At 39.4% G+C, this 17,671-nt stretch overlaps 2 protein-coding genes and 1 long non-coding RNA gene across 5 annotated transcripts in view; 1 reads left to right on the top strand and 2 right to left on the bottom strand.

The window, feature by feature from the left end:
- Nucleotides 1–6,830, bottom strand: part of zgc:123010 (uncharacterized protein LOC641500 homolog) — a 10,777-nt gene extending 3,947 nt beyond the window's left edge. For both annotated transcript variants that reach the window (XM_044372524.1, XM_044372525.1), the window contains exons 1-10: nucleotides 6,627–6,830; nucleotides 3,422–3,504; nucleotides 3,240–3,320; nucleotides 3,052–3,108; nucleotides 2,758–2,967; nucleotides 1,361–1,474; nucleotides 826–871; nucleotides 531–621; nucleotides 285–426; nucleotides 52–156 (exon numbers count right to left, since the gene is read on the bottom strand). In XM_044372524.1, the coding sequence (XP_044228459.1) occupies nucleotides 52–156; nucleotides 285–426; nucleotides 531–621; nucleotides 826–871; nucleotides 1,361–1,474; nucleotides 2,758–2,967; nucleotides 3,052–3,108; nucleotides 3,240–3,320; nucleotides 3,422–3,504; nucleotides 6,627–6,684 (987 nt within the window). In that variant the 5' untranslated portion in view covers nucleotides 6,685–6,830. The remainder of the gene's footprint in view (nucleotides 1–51; nucleotides 157–284; nucleotides 427–530; nucleotides 622–825; nucleotides 872–1,360; nucleotides 1,475–2,757; nucleotides 2,968–3,051; nucleotides 3,109–3,239; nucleotides 3,321–3,421; nucleotides 3,505–6,626) is intronic.
- Nucleotides 1–14,463, top strand: part of LOC122996818 — a 22,780-nt gene extending 8,317 nt beyond the window's left edge. The window contains exon 3 of the long non-coding RNA XR_006407085.1: nucleotides 14,381–14,463. This is a non-coding gene — a long non-coding RNA (uncharacterized LOC122996818). The remainder of the gene's footprint in view (nucleotides 1–14,380) is intronic.
- Nucleotides 7,896–17,671, bottom strand: pyroxd2 (pyridine nucleotide-disulphide oxidoreductase domain 2). Of its 2 annotated transcripts, XM_044372521.1 has the most exons (16): nucleotides 17,438–17,667; nucleotides 16,923–16,942; nucleotides 14,444–14,537; nucleotides 13,240–13,313; nucleotides 12,939–13,094; nucleotides 12,605–12,758; nucleotides 12,443–12,504; nucleotides 12,260–12,357; nucleotides 12,007–12,148; nucleotides 11,757–11,891; nucleotides 11,612–11,684; nucleotides 10,435–10,588; nucleotides 9,565–9,716; nucleotides 9,157–9,263; nucleotides 8,656–8,776; nucleotides 7,896–8,433 (listed from the first exon to the last, which is right to left on the bottom strand). In XM_044372521.1, exons 1-16 carry the CDS (start codon nucleotides 17,565–17,567, stop codon nucleotides 8,363–8,365), a joined length of 1,743 nt encoding a protein of 580 aa, XP_044228456.1. In that variant the 5' UTR covers nucleotides 17,568–17,667; the 3' UTR covers nucleotides 7,896–8,362. The 2 variants fall into 2 exon arrangements, with proteins under 2 accessions (XP_044228456.1, XP_044228458.1); XM_044372523.1 differs by lacking the exon at nucleotides 9,157–9,263 and having other exon boundaries at nucleotides 8,342–8,433; nucleotides 17,438–17,671.

Genomic DNA, 17,671 nt, shown 5'->3' with positions numbered 1-17,671 from the left:
TCGCAGCTAACAGGCTTATGAGAAAGACACTTTGTTTACAAGTGTATTTACCATTAACTGCAGCACTTTGCAGTTTAACAGGTCGTTGACGGCCTCCTCACAGTCTTTGTCCAGTTTTAGCACCTGCTCCATAGCCTTCTCTGCCTCACTGTACCGCTACAATGCAGATAATCAGACACAAAACTGTCAGTGAGTCTTATCACACAGTAAAGGCCTGTGAGAAGCTATTCAGTAGATATTTCTTCCGTTCTAATAATACTAGGGCCACAGTGGCCTGTTCCCACCTTCATGCCCATTAGAGCACTGCCCTTGCGGAAGTGTCCTTTGGGCCAGTCTGGTGCCAGCTGAATGGAGCGTTCAGCATCTGCCAGGGCCTGAGGGTACTGCTCCAAGCAGTAATAGCAATAAGAACGATTCCCAAAGAACCTACAGGAAGTTGTTTTTGAAAAGTGAAAAATAATGATGTTACATGTGTCTAAAATGTCTCTATCCCCTTTGTAATAAGCAAGTCATGATCACAGATGATGTACCTGTAATCCTTTGGATCACATTTGATGGCTTCTGTAAACATACTGACAGCTTGCGAGTACTGCCCCTCTTGCACAAGCTTTATCCCTTTTTCTACAAGAGAAAAAAGAAAAGCCTTGTAAATAATTCTCTGGTGAGTCAGTAGCCCAAGGGCTCACCTGACCGCAGTGCCACACGCTGACATGTTTGTACAAAGGAATGGGTAATCAATAATTTCCTTTAGGGCTTTGTGTCTCTGTCAATGAATAACCTAGTAAAAGAAGTTAAATTCCCTATTACACAGATATCATTCTTTACCTGTCAGTGATGCGCTTTTCTTAGTCATGGTGTCAGTTCCGTTTGTCTGTAAGAAAATTATTATTTTCATCAGTTCATATTCACAGCTGTGAAAATGTATTCAATGATCTGCTTCTCAACATTTTCAGTAGACAACGTTCTAATTGGGTTTGCCTTTTCAAATCAAACACATGCAATGTGCGTAAATAAATTTACTGCATGTGTGTATATATATATAATTTTTCAAAACAACAAAAACAATAAAAACTGCCTTTTGTTGAGGTTTTGTTTTGTTACTGACAAATGCCTAATGTAATGCATTACATGACAAAGGTGATGATTCATTCTACAGCTGAGGTATAGTAGGTCAACACACACACACACACACACACACACACACACACACACACACACACACAGCTTTTAAAGCTTTTGCAGTCCAAAGTGTATTTTCCACACATCAGACTTTGGACCTATTAGAGGAACACACTGTTGTGGACAGTGGACAGTTATGACATGAGCTCTGATCTCACAGTGTCTATCATTATCTATTCACCTCTCTCCTGTCCTCGTTCTCCTTGTTTTCTTTGGACTTGCGACATGATCCTTTGGGTTTGATATGGCTAGCAGCATTAGCAAAGAAGGCACTGCTCACATCCCACTCTGGCTCCTGTGGAAAACAGGAAGACAGACATTGGTGATTGTTCAGTCATGTGCCATTAAAGCCTACAAGTATTTAGGCTTTGATTTCAAACCAATACTACAGCAGCTGACTGACAGATTTGAACAAGAGGTGGGGTCATTTATTAGTTACATCTTCTACTGTCGTGTTTGGCCAGAATTAAAACCTGCATACTCGTGAGTGTGGATGGCTAATGCCTGGGACACACTGTCTACCTCTACCTGAGAAGTGCATGTGCATCACTGAACTGCTGCGGCTCGCATGCATGTGGTGTCCACACAGACAGTGTTGCTGCTGTGGCGCTGCTACTGCCATCTATCTTTCTACATAGAGTTTGACTTTGATCATGGTTATCGATAATAGAATGTTTCATATCATTTCATTATAAAATTTTATTTATATTTAGCTTAGACAGAAAAAGGTTAAGAAGCGTGTGCTCAAATTGTGAAAAACAAAATAAATATGTAAGGAGAAAGGGACTTTCTTTCTGACGGGCACGGTAGGGTCTGGTTGGGGCTACTTCTTTGTCGGCTACATGCACAGGACAAGGTTTGTTTTGTTTGTTTTTTTATTGATTATATTGATTATTCTGCCGCTGTTATCACTCCAAATGAAAAAATTCCCTCCAGATGACAAAGTTCCCCAAATGAGCCAAACACACTCTACAAACAAACCTCCAAACTGACTGTCGGGGGAAACTGACAATAAATAAGGAAAATAACAACACCAAATCTCCGTCTGGAAGCACGTAAAACAGGCATGAGTCACAGTTTGAACTAATATCACAGAACGCGAACAGAAGTCGAGAAAAGAAGCTCAGTGTGTCAGCGACTCTTTGCGTTGGAGTTCCCTGCCAGAGAGGTTCTCTGCGCGCACCACGCAGGCTGACCTGCAGTGCTGACACATTATATTGTTTTCATGTCTGTGACATATTTTACAGATATAGACATTGAAACTATAGTGAAAGATGTAATGTTGCTGGTTTGATGTCAACATGGTTATAAACAGATCAGTTTCACCGTCTATTTTTGCTAAAAACCGCGCAGGTCACACAGAAAAAAGTAGGCGAGACTTTGAATCTCTAGATGACGTGCCGCTGCAGCTGTGCGTCTCACGCAGGCTGTGTGGCTGCTCTGACCTGTTAACATGGACGCCAAAATGTAAAGCAAGAGGTTCCACGACGCACACGTGCTGCTCACCCAGGTAGTGTATCTCAGGCGTAATGACTGAAAAAGCAAGCGAAAGAGGATTTAATTTATTTTTGTCCTCACCTCTTCAGCGGACCTGGCTTGGGTCTTCTGATGCCCTTTGATTCCTGAGGGAGCCATGAGAGGAGCGGTATCGTACTTCTGTGAGGCGACTGATTTTGCCTCCTTTTTCTCCTCTTTCTGTACTTGTTTCTCCTCTTCAGCGTTAACCTCTGCTTCTGACTCGCTCTCATCCAATTCAGACTCCGCACCTCCGTCTTCGTCTTCATCATCCTAATGTGAAAGACCACATAAATATCCAGCTACTCAAAGCAAAAGCAAATGTAGGACGCTCCCAGAAGGAAATGTGACTGTTACCTGTTCAGCACTCTCGTTTTGCTTAACCTGCTCCTGCTTCTTACGTTTCCTACGGCGCTGAAACAGATTCGGTACTTTAGACATGAGAAAATGGATGACTGCACCCATCATACGTAGCATAATAAACTCTACTTATTAAAAGGTGCAACAAGTAGGATCTTTAAGGGGTGCAGTGTTTGTGTGCCTACCTTCCTCTTGGCTCTGCGTCGCTCTGCCCTCCGTCTGACCTTCTCCTCCTCACTCAAATCCTCCTCTCCATTTAATGCATCCTGAACACACACACACACACACACAGAATTGCACATGACACTTTGTACCTTCACCCTTACAGTCCTGACAATGCCCTGTCAGCCTGACCTCAATTGTTTACCTGTAACAAAGTGGCATCATCACTTGGTTCAGGGGTTGCGGCACCACAGTCCATCTGTTCCTCCTGCTGCTGAACAGGGGGGCCTGTTGGGAAGTACACCTGATTACACCGGCTTCTGCAGTCTTCATTTTTTACATTTTGGGAGCAGATATGTTGTCAGTTGAAACAGCTCTATCCATCTGTAATGTGTAGCTGTTCATGTTCAGCTTTGTAACATATCTTGACCAGCACATCTTTATCAAATTAAATTTCACTACCCCGCGCACGGAGGGGGAATAACTCTCCAACACAAATTGCATAATGCTTGGTGCCTATGAAATATGAGATGAGAAGTATAAACATTTGATTTGATGGCATAACTGGACCCATTTCTTTGCTTCTGTGTCCGATGCAAATCTCTAACTGGTTGTCAATTGTGAAGAGAAATCACCGGCAGCAAGTATCCTTCATAAAAAGAAAAGAGGAGGTACCAACAGTACAGAATTGGCCTTAATAATAACAATTATGTAATTAAAAAATGTCACTGTGTATCAGAGGAAAGTGACTGTACATCTGTGAGAGAACCAGGAGTTTTTTAAGTACCTGCCCACACAAACAAAGGAAATATTGGTTATCTGGATAACAAACAAACATGTTCCTTCTTTCCCCATTCACATTCAAGTCTAACCACTATGACCTCTGATAACAAAAAGCATAAGTCTTAATGGCAATGGGTGGAGACAGGAAAGATGATGTAATGGTTTCTCCTTAAAAAGAGCCAGGAAAGCTCAACATGGGACAAAAACATGGACAGAACAGAAAAATCACTGAGATTAATTCAAGTTGTTTCTCTTAGGTTTTAGAAGGAATGTTTACTCTTCATTTTTTCACTACCAAAAGCCTTACATGCAACAAACAGCTGCTTTCGGCTATTGCTTTTTGAAAAAAATGATACCTTTTTTTAGAAACTTGGTAAAAAAAAACGAAATAGAAACAAAACAACCACTGCCCTGAATGTGGTTTGTGTCCGTGTGCATGTGTGTGTATGTTGGAGGGGGGGGGGGGGGCGTAGATCAGATCAAACCAGAACGCTGTAGTTGACTTAGGCCCAATGGCAGCAGACAAATGACAAGACAAAAAGGAAGCAAAACACTGGACCATGCGGGAGCTGGTGTGGTGTCAGATTTCAATTTGTTCAGCAAAGGTTTCCTGAGTAGTGACAAATTCATACTTGGTCTGTGACTCATGTTGTGACTCGCGAGGCATGGGATTGATTGCAGCTCTCCTACTGTTCATTGCAGTTTTGCTCTCTAAATGCTGTCTTGCATAATACATTTCTTGTGGCAAAATGAGATGACAAGCAGCGACCGAGCTTCCTCATTCTCTCTCCATTTATTCTCTAGGGCTCTCTATAATTACAACAAAAGTATCTAATCCTTGATCCATGTGCATGCCAATATATTTCTTTGTATCTGTGGATCTATGACTAGCTGGCTTTGGTTAAGAATCTACCATCCTACCATCGCGAGGAGTTTGTCTCTCCAAACATGCATAGAAAGTGGAAGGAATTTCAGCTGTCTGTGTTTGGCTCACTACTCAGATATCAAGACACCACCACTACTAAAGTGCAGCTCCATCCCATTTGCTGAATCTGGCTTTTTGTTAAATCTTTACTATAAAGGAATGTTCTCTTAACAAATAAATGATCTAAGATCCGTGGGCAAAAGCAACAAAAGAGTCTCTGTTTCTCTCCTTGAAGGAGACTGCCTAAATTAGCGTTGAGCTGAAAGGTGAGCTCTTTCCACAGGAATGCAAAATACAACAGTGGATCATCATGGACTGGAACTTAAACCATGAAATCAGCTTTGCAGCTCTTTTTCTTTGCTGATCATCAACACGGCATGACCAAAACAGAAAAAGAGAACATAACCTTGTCATTAAAACAATCACTACAAAGTCTAGTCAGTGGTTTGATTTTTTTTGAAGTCATTTTGTGAACTGATACTCAATGAATCACCAGTCTTCCTACAACAAGTGCATGGCTGCAAGGTACAACGGCTGTGGATGTAGTTCATTCTTTATTAAAAAAAAGGGAAGTGGCAATTATAGTAAACATGGCATGGCCAATTTGTGACATGACAGCAGTTTGTTACTAAAAAACCCCACAAAGCAAGAGAAAAGTATTCAGTCTATTCTCTGATGTGGTTTAGCCTAACCACATTAATGAGTAATAATCTGAAAATCTGACATTAAAAGAAAACAGAAGCAGTTGTAGGTTTAGATTATAGGTGCAATTATTAGCTGATTAATCGTTTAGTGATCAACAGGAAATAACTTAAGGCTCTCAAATGTAAGAATTTGCTACTTTCCCTCATATCACATAGTAGATGTAAAAATCCTTTTTGGGCTTTGGATTGTTGGTCAGACAAAACAAAACATATAGGGCCCTTGGAAATTGTGATGGGCATTTTTCACTGTTCTCTGATATTTGAATCTAGAAGATTGTAAACAGATTAATCGAAAAGACTCATTCAGATACACCTTAAATTCCCCATCAGATGTGTTGACGCCTAATAGGATGCTCATCCGCCTCTGATGTGGTTTTAAGTTAGTAAACCGACCTGCTCTACAGTTTGCACTACAAGGAAACACGCTTACATGGAAAAAAACGAAGAGGAACAAAAGTGTGGGCACATGACTTCTTTTTAAAGACACATACTTAATGCTCAAATAGCCTGAGCTGTACCACTTAGCAGATTCTGGGCTACAGAGCTTTTGTCACCTATTTGAGGCATTGCTATCATACCAACATGTACCAGGGAATGTACTTCACACTCTCTATAAACTGTGTAAGTTTTGGCTTTTTGTGAACATATCTTTCTGCATAAGGCATACTCTGACTTGTCTGCGCTGTTATTACTTGTTTCATGAATTAAAAGTATGTGAAAGTGTCTTTCAGATACGTTAATACACCAACTTTATGGCACCGACTGCGCAAACTTGGAAGTGGTGCAAGCAAGGGTGTAACTGGCAAGAGGGGAACTTTCATTGTCTGCCCAAGAACACAATTTGACGACAAATGACATTTGCGATATAATCGCACAAACAAACGTCTAACAAACCACGAGTGAGATTATTAACCACAGTTTCATTGTCACACGCGGCTCATTATCGATTTAACTTATGGTTGAGTTTAGAAAGTTTTGAAAAGTGGGACGTTTCTTACCGCTCCCGAGACCCAACAGCCTGCATATGTCTCTGGTGAATTTCATGAGCGCAACCATCCAGCATTATCGTCTTCAATATCCCACCAAAAATATTTAAGCAAATATTTAGGTTAGTGTGGACACGTTTGTAACATCGGGACTATCGTTATCGAATCTGCGGGAATCTTAGGTGGTTTAGTCCACTTCCTGAGCGTCAAACGCGACGCTGGGTACACCCTGAACAACGTCTTAAAGGCACAGGACCCCGTTATCGACTGCGTCTTAAAGGCACAGGACACCATTATAGATTACATCAGTGGTTTTAAAGTGGGGTCCGGGAACCCCCAGGGGTCCTTGAGGGGGTTCCCTGCAAAAAGGGGAATAATTTATTTTCAATGTAATTCCATCCATAAGTAACACAATGACAGAATGTATGACTATTTTGGTATAGATTTCATACACTTCCTGTAATAAACATCTAAAAGAGAAAAAAAATCTTGTCAGAGGGCGATCTGTGGTCTGATTTGTGTCAGTTTGGGGTGAACCACGGGATCACACTATGTAATTTTTGTTCCTGGGTAGTCAAGTGTTATTTCCTAATTGCTTATACCTAAAAAGTATAGAAAATGCTATTATTCGATTCAAACTTTGCTTTTGTGACCTGGGAATTGATATTTTGAAATTTACCTATTTCCAATGCCGAAATGAACAAATTTGCACATTTTCATTCACATAAAGTCATAAAAAACAACATATAAATCAAAAGTAACATGTATTTATACTAAGCTCATATAAAAGTGACCACAAAAGATTTAGGTGTAGTTTTCAAGACATACAATTATACTGTAAATCACTACCACGAATCAGCCCCCAAATTCAGTCTCCCATCATCATATCTCATAATTCATATGTTGTTGTTTATGTGAATGAATATGTGCAAATTTGCCCATTTCCCTATTGGAAATAGGTAAATTTCACAATATCACTGTCCTGGTTACAAAAGCAAAGTTTGAAGGGAATAATAGCCATTTTCTACACAAGAAATTAGGAAATAACACTTACTAGACTTGAAAAATTGTGAACCCATCATTTAAGCAACTGTCTTGTGTTGTTTTATGTTTATACTTAGAATATGTGAACTGGCAATACTGCTCTGCAGACTCATGCTTTATATAAATTACATTTCAATCACCTAAAATGTCACATCAGTCTCAGTAGAGAATGACACACATAAAAGCACTGGTACCACAATCACTTTGCATAGTTTAAAGGAGATGCGACACATTTGCTTGAATGCATTTGAATTTATTCATACAAAGTTGTAAAAAGTTGCACTGTGCATCAATTCCATCATTACACTATCAGTTATGGCTGTTAATTTCATAGCGACATGTTATTTTAAAAATGCATCTATGTTGTGTTGGTATCACTGTTTTTCTGCTAGATGACTTCATAAGTGTTGTCACACCTGGTTTTTGTGCAGCAATATTGTGCTAATGTTTAATATTAGGAATGATGTCCTCTTTTTCACTAGTTAGATTTTGGTACGGATGGCCTGTAAAGATTATTATTCAATCTCTCATCGTCTCTACCATCCAATGTCAACTCTGTTATTAATTAATCAGACACCCTTACATACAGGATGCACAACATGACATGGTGCATCAGATAGATCAGATAACTTAAGTGAGTGTTGAATGTTATCGCTACAAATAGTCAAATTCAAACAAATCAGACAAAGGAGGGCTCTAAGATTTCAGCGACGTTTCAGGTCAGCCATTACAGTAAGTGCTGCGTTCCAGCCGGGAGACCCCATCACACCACCACCTAAAGAAACAAATATACAAATGAATTGGTCTCTTTCTGTTTAGGGAAATCATAAACTGTTCACTCAGCCACTTGACATCACTAGGTGATCATCATCAGAAGCCAGGATAAGATCTCATCCAAAGGTCCAAAGGTTCCTTGTGTTCTTCCAACACAAAACAACATAACATACATGATTAAACTCATACTACAGTACACTATACACAAGAATTAAAAGCAAACCTGGATGACCGCCACTGCCACATAGATACAGCCCTTTAATTGGTGACCGGTAGTTTGAGAGTGAGGGCAAAGGTCGTGCTAGGTAGAGTTGGTCCAATGACATCGATCCATGGAAGATATTCTGTAAAGATGACAGACCCAAATGTTTCTTTTAGTTTCATGATATAAGTACTTTTTGTAAAAAAAAAAGCTGCCTGCCATTTGTTTAATGATGCCATCCTCATAAAGTCATAACCAACAAAACATTAGCAAATACCACACAGTGAATAGTGTCACTTGCTGATGTGAACTTTGATTCTGACTCACTTGTTGTGGTAAAACTCCCTGTAACCATTAATTGCTTATAGAACAGGTCTGTCCCTAAGTGGATAGCGAATGAAAGAACATTGTCGAGGACGCAAATTACTTCCTCATCCAGTGAACATTTGATTGTGTCAAACAAATCAGCTGTAAATCAACATTCAAATAGCTGTTCAGTTCCACAATGTCTACAGTGTGTACCCCTCCAGTGAGCCCAAAGATCCTCTCCAGGTCAGGTGGAGTCAGGATGTCCCTTCCCACCACTGACTTTTTGAACCCAGGGGCGTATTGCTCCACCCAGTCAAAAGCTAAAGAGGCAGACAAACACATACAGGTGCTTTATTACTGAAACAAGTTTATCAGTTCACATTTAAAAGCTCTTTCTCTGTGTTTTTGGAAGAAGAAAATACTTGAATTTGTCTGAATTTCACCAGTAAAAAAATATGGATTAGAGCTCAACCATCAGTTTTAAGATATTTACCACACTATAAGTTGAGGAGTTTTAAATTAATGGGTGAAATAAATATCCTAAAAATATGTGTAGAGGTAATGTACACTTTTGGAACATTTTGTCCTATTAGTAGTCCTGGACCACTTTGTTCTTCTAACCAGTGTCTGCGAAGGCCTCTCTGTCCTGGTCTGTCCACTCCCTGCCTTCGATGTGGTACGGGGTGAATTGGGTGAACAGTGACACCACATGGCAGCCAGGGGGAGCCAGAGTAGGATCCAACGCGGAAGGAATGGTCATCTCCAGCATGGGCCTGCAGGAATAGAAGATAAGATGAGACAAGATGGTGGGGAGTGAAGGGTGGGTGAGTTGTTGACAAAAACTCACAGTGAGAGAATCTAAGTTTCAGAGGGTTGAAACTCCAGCTGTTGAATATTCAAGATTCATCAAGTGACTTCTGATACAACTTTTGGGTAAAGGTTACATGGTCAGCTGCCAGCAAGCAAACTATATTAACTGAAGTATGAACATTTTCAGCAAAAGATGACCTCTTGTTCAGGAGGATTTATTACTTATTCGAGGCTTAGCGTTATCTATGAGATAAATGACATGTGTACAACCCAGGCTGTGGAGGAAATATCTACACACATACAGTACAAAGCACTCTTATCTTATAGTTTTAATACATACATGTTGTAAGGAAAGACATTTTGAGCTAAGCACTCAAAGTTTTGTTTTATTAACTGCGATAAGTGGTATCTTTTTGCTGCTGTGAGGCTTATCTCTAACTATAATAACAAGCACCCAAAACTTAATGTATTTGCTACAGTAGGGAAAGTATGATTAGATTACATTATTTGAAACATATTTATCCATAACAAATGTTTACTTACTGTAGTATTTCTTTCATGGTCATGGTCATGTCTGCCAAATGTCATAAAAGTAAATGTATATGGTTGAATTTTATATGAGCAGTTACATTTTATATGTTTTAAGTGCTCACGTATGTAGGGGTGTGTGGATATGTGCACCTTGCTGAGGGACGTCCATTCATGGCCTCTTTGTAAGCAGTCTCCAGTACGTCCACACTTTCACAGTTGAGATGAATGGAGCACTGATGGTGGGGTCCAGGTTTATCATCTGGTGTGGGAGATGCTAGGAAGTTTGGTAGCTTGTCCACTGCCACTGTTTAGAACAAAACAAAGAAAATGATAAATGAAATCAGACATTCAACACTTGAGCCCCTTGTTTTGTGTAAATGTTTTTAGGTAAATGTTTTAGCATGTCGATGATTGTTGCACTATTTTCTTGTTGTCTATGGTATTTCTTATGCATTTGTCAACTTCCAGTCATTTCTTACTTACTAAAAATTAAAAAACACACTTTTCACTATTTGTCACTGCATTTGTACCTAGTCAGAAAAAGCACCTGCCAAATGTAAATGTACATTACAATTATGACAACTCTAATTCAGTATGCTGTGCTTAATCCCTTTTACCTTAAAGCTAAGAATGTGAAAATAAATTCTACCAAAGCATGAAGACTATCATAAAGTCTAAGAAGCAACACGCCAAAAAAGATCTGTGGGGAGCAACGACTTCCTGAGTAATAAAGCCCTACAGCTCAGGCTCTACTGTAATTAGTAAGCAGGGAGCTACAAATGGCAACACACAGGAAGCTGAAGAACTCTCAACATCTTAGCAATGTGTACTTTACACAGTTTTATAAAACCCCAAACTTTGAAACTCGTGTTTTCATTACCAAGAGCTTAGGCAGTGACGTAATCCTACACTGTAATAATATACTGTACACAGGAGTGGAGGGCTTAAGAGCTGGTCCTTCCTGATAGACTACATCTGTTTGTGCCTCAGTGCTGAGTCTCCATTGTCTTACACCTTCCCCTAACAACAGGACAACACCAGAACAATAGTGTAAGTATGGATAAACAATGCATCTACACATGGTTAGCGTATGGGTGGAGAAACAATGCTTGCACTGAGCTAAGACAATGAATCCCGCAGCTTGTAGCCTAAGAGGCAGCTTCTTCTAATCTAACAGTCAGAACCTTTGGAGGATAATAGATAATACATTTATTTATAACAGTCATTTTTAACAGTCAAAACAATTACATACAACAACTAACAGCTACAGAACTTTTGCATAAAATCATGATTTGAAATTAGCATGACAGATACAGAAAAGTTTTACCGTTGATCTTGGTGACAGGTGAGGTGTAATCTATCTGATCAATAGCTTTGATGAACTCTGAAGAAAGAGCACCCTACAAAGAAAACAGGAAGTTAGAATAAATCAAAGCCTAGTGCAGTCCTTACATGCGTTTTTTTTTTATTACCTGTGGCATGAGATTCTTGAAGGTGACGTATGGGGTTGCATTTGAAAGAACAACTTTACTATGGATCTCAGTGCCGTCTTTAAGCACCACTCCCCCAGCAGCACCATCAGGGCCAACCAGGACCTGTCCTACATCCTGCCGATGAGACACATTTTATATGCATGAAGACTAAGATGCAAATAGAATGATGTTATTTCAGTTCAAATCACATTTATCCATGCCATAATATATATAATCAAAACCACATTACCTTCTCAGTGAAAATGTCTACACCATAGGATCGAGCAGCGCTGGCAATAGCCTGGGACACGCCTCCCATCCCTCCCTCCACATAACCCCATGCTCCCTTCTCCTTCTCCAACTCTCCCATCACATGGTGCAAGAGCACATACCTTCAAAGTGAGGCCATGAAATCACACTTTTAGAGACTTCACTTTAATTCTGTGCAATATAATCTCTAATGAGTGTTTGTTTGTCACAGGATGCCCTAAAATGAGTCTCACCCGCTACCAGGATTATGGGGACTGGTCATGGCTCCAATCACAGCGTCAGTAGCCAGCGTTGCTCTCAGTGGCTCTGACTCAAACCACCGATTGAGGATCTAAAATTACAAAACATGAGTTAGTCATGATGCCATCAATAGACAACAGTATGTAATGTCAAACTATGTGTTAGCTATAACAAACCTTCATTATTGGTGCAGTTATAATCTCATATAAGTCTGGAATGTTTCTGCCCAATTTCAGACCTAGCAAGAAAAAAAAATGAGTGCATGATGAATAATTTGTTTATCAGACATCTAAAGTGAGTTTAAAGTTATTTCCCCAGACATGCATCCTCCAACACACCGCATTTGACAATAGGCATAAGTGTTTTAGCTGCAGCCAGCCTCGTCCTCAGTGATCCAGCAGTGACACCTGGAATGTCTACAGGAGGGGCATCCAGAAGAGGGTGGATAGCTGCTGCTAGCTTGTCAAGGTGTTCAACAAAACCTGGAAAAGCCTGGGTACATGTCAAAAAAATGTGTCAAGATGTAGGTGAGAGTAGGAAAAAGGGTGGAATAACTTTACTCTGGTGGAGAAATAAAGGAGAGGCAGTGTGTTTTTTGACAAGAGCATAAATCTATAAGCACTGGTGTGTAAAATGCAGACTCCTACGTGATATACAGCTTGTCTAAATCACCTTTGCATCCTTCTGTGAAAATTTACCAATCTCCTTCTGGTTCATAACGAGATCTGAGCCCAGGGTGAGAGACCTTGGTGGGGCACCCTTCACCCCCTCCTCCAACATGGGGGTGAAAGCATGGGGGTCCCTCATATACACTTTCAGCCCATGTTTCTGAGGGCAAAGGCACAACGATAAAGAAAAGTTACAGTGAACATTAAAAAAAATTAAGAGCAGCAACAAAGTAATATCACAAATTCAGCTGAATTAATAAATTTATGCAACTTTGCTGTGTGATCTTATTTTTTTCTGTGTTTACCTTGAGCTCCAAGTCTGCGTATATATGTGGTCTTAACAAACTGAGCAAGTAGGAACACCTGGAGAAGCGGAAACCTGCACATGAGAGTGTTATTACTCTTACAGGGATAAAATAATGTACATTGCTTTTCAACATCGCTTGACACAACACATTAAAAACAGTGTGTGAAGCAATAAATGTAAAAATGACAAAACTGTTTATCTGCCAGATTACACACAGATGGTGTTCATTCAATCTCTTATAGCTTCTTTGCTTGTAGCCGATATACAAAATCAAATCTCCTCCACCATTAAAGAGTGAGTTCACCCACGTATTTCACGTATTTCTGCACTTACCTTTATGGTATCTAGTCATGCAGATAGAATTGGTTTTACCGGTATGTTGCCAAGTTTTAAGATATCCATCTCTGAGATTTGCCTCCACTTCAATACGATAGAGGTGAAAGGAATTTTGTTTATGTTGCTCACAGCACTGGAAAATTACACTTAAGCTTCTTTCACACATAGTTCCTGGTAAATTACTGGTAAAATCTTTCAGGCAGCGCTAATGATTTTCACTATTCACACATGCAGCTACATTCAGGAACATTTCCGTCTTGTGCCTTTTCGTACATGCAGTGGCAATGCAAGAATAGATGGGGCAAAAGAACGATCCAGCAGATGGCAGCAATAAAACACTTAAAGATGCCAACTGCCATAAAACTCAACAGAAGAAGAAGAAGATTGGGCAAGGCCGGATGTAGGCGTACATGGCGGAAGATGTCTGTTATTATTTTCAGGAACATGATGGGCGAGGAGCTCTTTTTGTCTAGTGTCCAGACATTCTTGAAAAAAGGAACTTGTGTGTAAACAAAAGAACTGGTACTGCTTTTCAATCATGAAAGCATTGACAAGAAAACAATGCTTTCATGAGTGATTTGATAGGGACGTGCTGAACATTTCAGGGATAGACTGCATGTGTACATGTGTTTAGAAAATTCAACAATACATCTTTCCAGTGTTTGTAATCCTGAGAACATGCTGTAAAATGTTTTCAATGAGACTATTTAGTAGTTAGAAAGTGGTTCTCACTGCAGTAACTACATGGCAAGATAATATTGATACTAAATACTATTACTAATACTAATATGTATCTAATTTAGGTGAGCCACCCCTTTAAGACTTGGGTTGAACCAAGATTGTTTCCCAGCCAGAGGCCACCATACCAGGGAAGAGCTCCTCTGACACAGCTGCTCCTCCAAGCAAATGTCTGCGCTCCAACACTGCTGTCTTCACTCCTCCCTTCTGAAGATAGGCAGCCTGTATACACACACACACACACACACACACACACACACACACACACACACACACACACACACACACACACACAAACACCACGTGTCTATTCCAGAGAGCAGGTTCAACAAACTCTGAGCCTAACCTTGAACTTTGGTTTAATGACCCTTGAGATGAAAAACTGAGTTTTCAGTTCCAGCTGATCAGTCAGTTCAGTCAACTCTGAGTATGTTCACTCTGAGTTAAGTGCGTGCATGGTGAATGAAAAAAAAACATCATCAGTGGAGCTTTGATACTACGAGTCACCATGGCAACAAGTAAATAAAGGGCAGAGCCTCCATTTTAATCCAGTGGAGGTAGATATATTAATGTGTGTGTATGTGGACGATGACCATTTATCTTTAAAAAAGATAACAGAACCTGAGTCAGAGCAGGGAAAAGTGTCAATAGGTTCACACAATAAAGTTTTATTCCATGTTGTCCATTAATTCACCATTTACCAGACTTTAATTTACTTAATGGATGATAAAGAGGTGGAATCTGACTGTGTATTGGGCTATAGCCTACATTGCATTTTTACATATATTTATTCAGCTTTAATCTGATGGAGACAAAAGACATGGCAGCAACTGAAGATGAAAAATATAGTTGAAGATTAAAAAAAATATAAATCAAACAGATAAGACACATGTTGCATAGAGACAGGATTGTAAGCTCAGTCTGAGCCAGTAATAATGACTTTGGTGATTAGCAGTTGAAGGTTCAAACTGAGAGTAAATGTTTAGACGTCTATTTGGATGTTGGCTCAACAGTATTCAGTGACTATATTTCCACTATTTCAACAAATGTAGTAAATTTAAACAGCATCACTGAAATGCTGTTAAAACACATGAACACTATCTACATCCTATTTAAAAGACTCACTTTCAAACTACATTTAATATTAAAACCTTAAAGTCCGCAGGTACGCCACAATCCTGCTCACTCAGAAATATGAACATAATCTCCGATATGACATGAAAACTATGATAGGAATGTTCAATCAGTACGACCAATCACATCATGAGTGATAGAGATAATTATTCATTGATCTTATGTGTCTAAAGCTTCATACTGATTCTTTTAATTTAAACTGAGATTACACATTATGTGCAACAAACATTTCAGTGCAGAAATTGCTCTAACAACCTGACAGCTGCCTTATAAATGTGCACAGAGTCACAATGTTATAAAAGAAGAGCATGCAGAGGTTTTATTCTGAGCTGAGGGTTCACGCTGTGTAATATTTGAATGTGAGGGCAAAACCTGATGTTCAAAGAAACGACTGACTACCGCATAAAAGTGGTAACTTAAGATAGGCCCTGAGTAACAAACTTACAGTTTAATTAAACTCTCTTTCTGGAACTGAAAACCCAGAGTTTCCCTCATCTAAGGGTTATCAAACTCAGAGTTTTCACTAAACCAGGTTTCTGGAATACTGCCTACATCACCTTTACCCAGCGCTTTACCATTAGGCAAGCTAGGCCCATATGAAACATATACAATTATATTACTATTCTAACTCATTATACCCTGAAATTACTTACAAAAAACCCCCAAAAGCACATTTTAAAAAATAACTGTCAATGTGCAAGTACAAGTAGAAAATACTTGAGCAAATGAATTAAGTTACTTTGCACTGGCTGGTTCAGTGAGCAGTTCATATCAAAGAAGAAGAGGAAAAATCTGGTTAATGATTACACTTATGGGAACCATCAACTTCCATATGCTGAAAAGTAACCAAGTAAATTTACTCAAGTATTATGCTTACGGTTATGAGGTATGTGTACTTTACTTTAATATTTCCATTTTATGCAACTGTATCAGCTACTTCTACTCTACTTCTACTAGGAGGGATTCAGTTCCTTCTATTTCAGGAGGAAACACTGTTCTTGTCATTCTACTACTTTTATCTGACAGCTTGTCACTGGTTACTTTACATATTAAGATATTACACAAAAAGTATCTGATCAACAAATAAAATATGATGCATTATTATCGATTAAATTATCAAGCAGTATATGAAGCAGTTAAATTGAGCTCCATCTTAGGCATTAAGTAAATTTATGTCCATTGTGCTAATAATACTTCTGCACTTTTACCTAAGTGCATTTTTGAATGCAGGACTTTTGCTTTTAACAGACTATGTTCATTGTGGTATTAATAGTTTAAAGTTTTGGGTAGGCTACTTCTACCAGCACCAATACCGACATTCTTAATTAGAGAAAGCATGAAAATAAGGCACAAAGGATGCCCCATGACTGAGTTTGCCTCGGTTCACTAAAATCACTGATCCGCTCCTGCCTTTCACCTTGTGGCTGAACCATGGACTCACAGTGTATGTGTAGGGAAAAAAAAGGAACTCACTGCCACCAGTCCATTGTGTCCTGCAATGAAATAGAAAATGTGTCAGACAGTTTCTCTAGAAATGTAAATTCCCAACAGAAATTCAAATTACTGAGCAGCCTAAGGCTCAACTTCATTTGCAATTTGTTCAAATTCAAGTTTCAGTAAAATTTTTGTTAAGAAAGAAGACTTGCTTGCAATTGTTTTATTAAAAAAAACATGCATGCAATCATGAGTGAAATAACTCTATTAACTTGTGAAAGCTGCTCTGCAGTCATTTTTAAGTTGAATGAGTCCAAATTTGATCAATTCATGGGTAACTGTGATCTTGCAAACCATTTAAATACATATCAAGAGCCACTTGATAAAAGGGAATTTATCGAAATGAGATAGACAATCTTACTAATCACTTTGATTGTAAAATACATATAAAATAGCTGGGAAGTTTTGTTAACATTGCAGAGTACGACGTGGGTTGTTATGGCATAGCTGTTGTGTTTTCTGCACTTGTTTTTTCTGCAGTCCACTGATCTCACCTCCACCGATGACTAGCGCGTCATACTGGGATTTGAATGCGGTGTGACTGGAACTAGATTTGGATCTGGTCACTGTCCCCACAGCAGTCACAGCCCTCCGTCCTCGATCCGTCCACACCGTTGCAGCCATGGCAGAAGTTTGAGCCAAAGTTCCACTACAAACCACAAGGTCCCTCCCATTTTGCTCCTAGAGCCGCGTAAAGTAGATCCGAGTTTCTTTCATCGAGGACTGGC

Source organism: Thunnus albacares, chromosome 14 (genome assembly GCF_914725855.1).
Source record: "Thunnus albacares chromosome 14, fThuAlb1.1, whole genome shotgun sequence".
NCBI classification, from domain to species: Eukaryota; Metazoa; Chordata; class Actinopteri; order Scombriformes; family Scombridae; genus Thunnus; species Thunnus albacares.
Note: the sequence above shows the minus strand (reverse complement) of the source record. Positions and strands in the feature narration are given on the sequence as shown.

What these genes read in the sequence shown, in the direction of transcription:
- pyroxd2 (XM_044372521.1), bottom strand. Translation starts at nt 17,567, where the DNA reads ATGGCTGCAACGGTGTGGACGGATCGAGGACGGAGGGCTGTGACTGCT. An exon ending in TAGACATTTTCACTGAGAAG is followed by an intron (nt 11,892 to 12,006) that starts GTAATGTGGTTT and finishes TCTCATCGGCAG; the next exon opens with GATGTAGGACAGGTCCTGGT. An exon ending in AATGGACGTCCCTCAGCAAG is followed by an intron (nt 9,717 to 10,434) that starts GTGCACATATCC and finishes CTATTCCTGCAG; the next exon opens with GCCCATGCTGGAGATGACCA.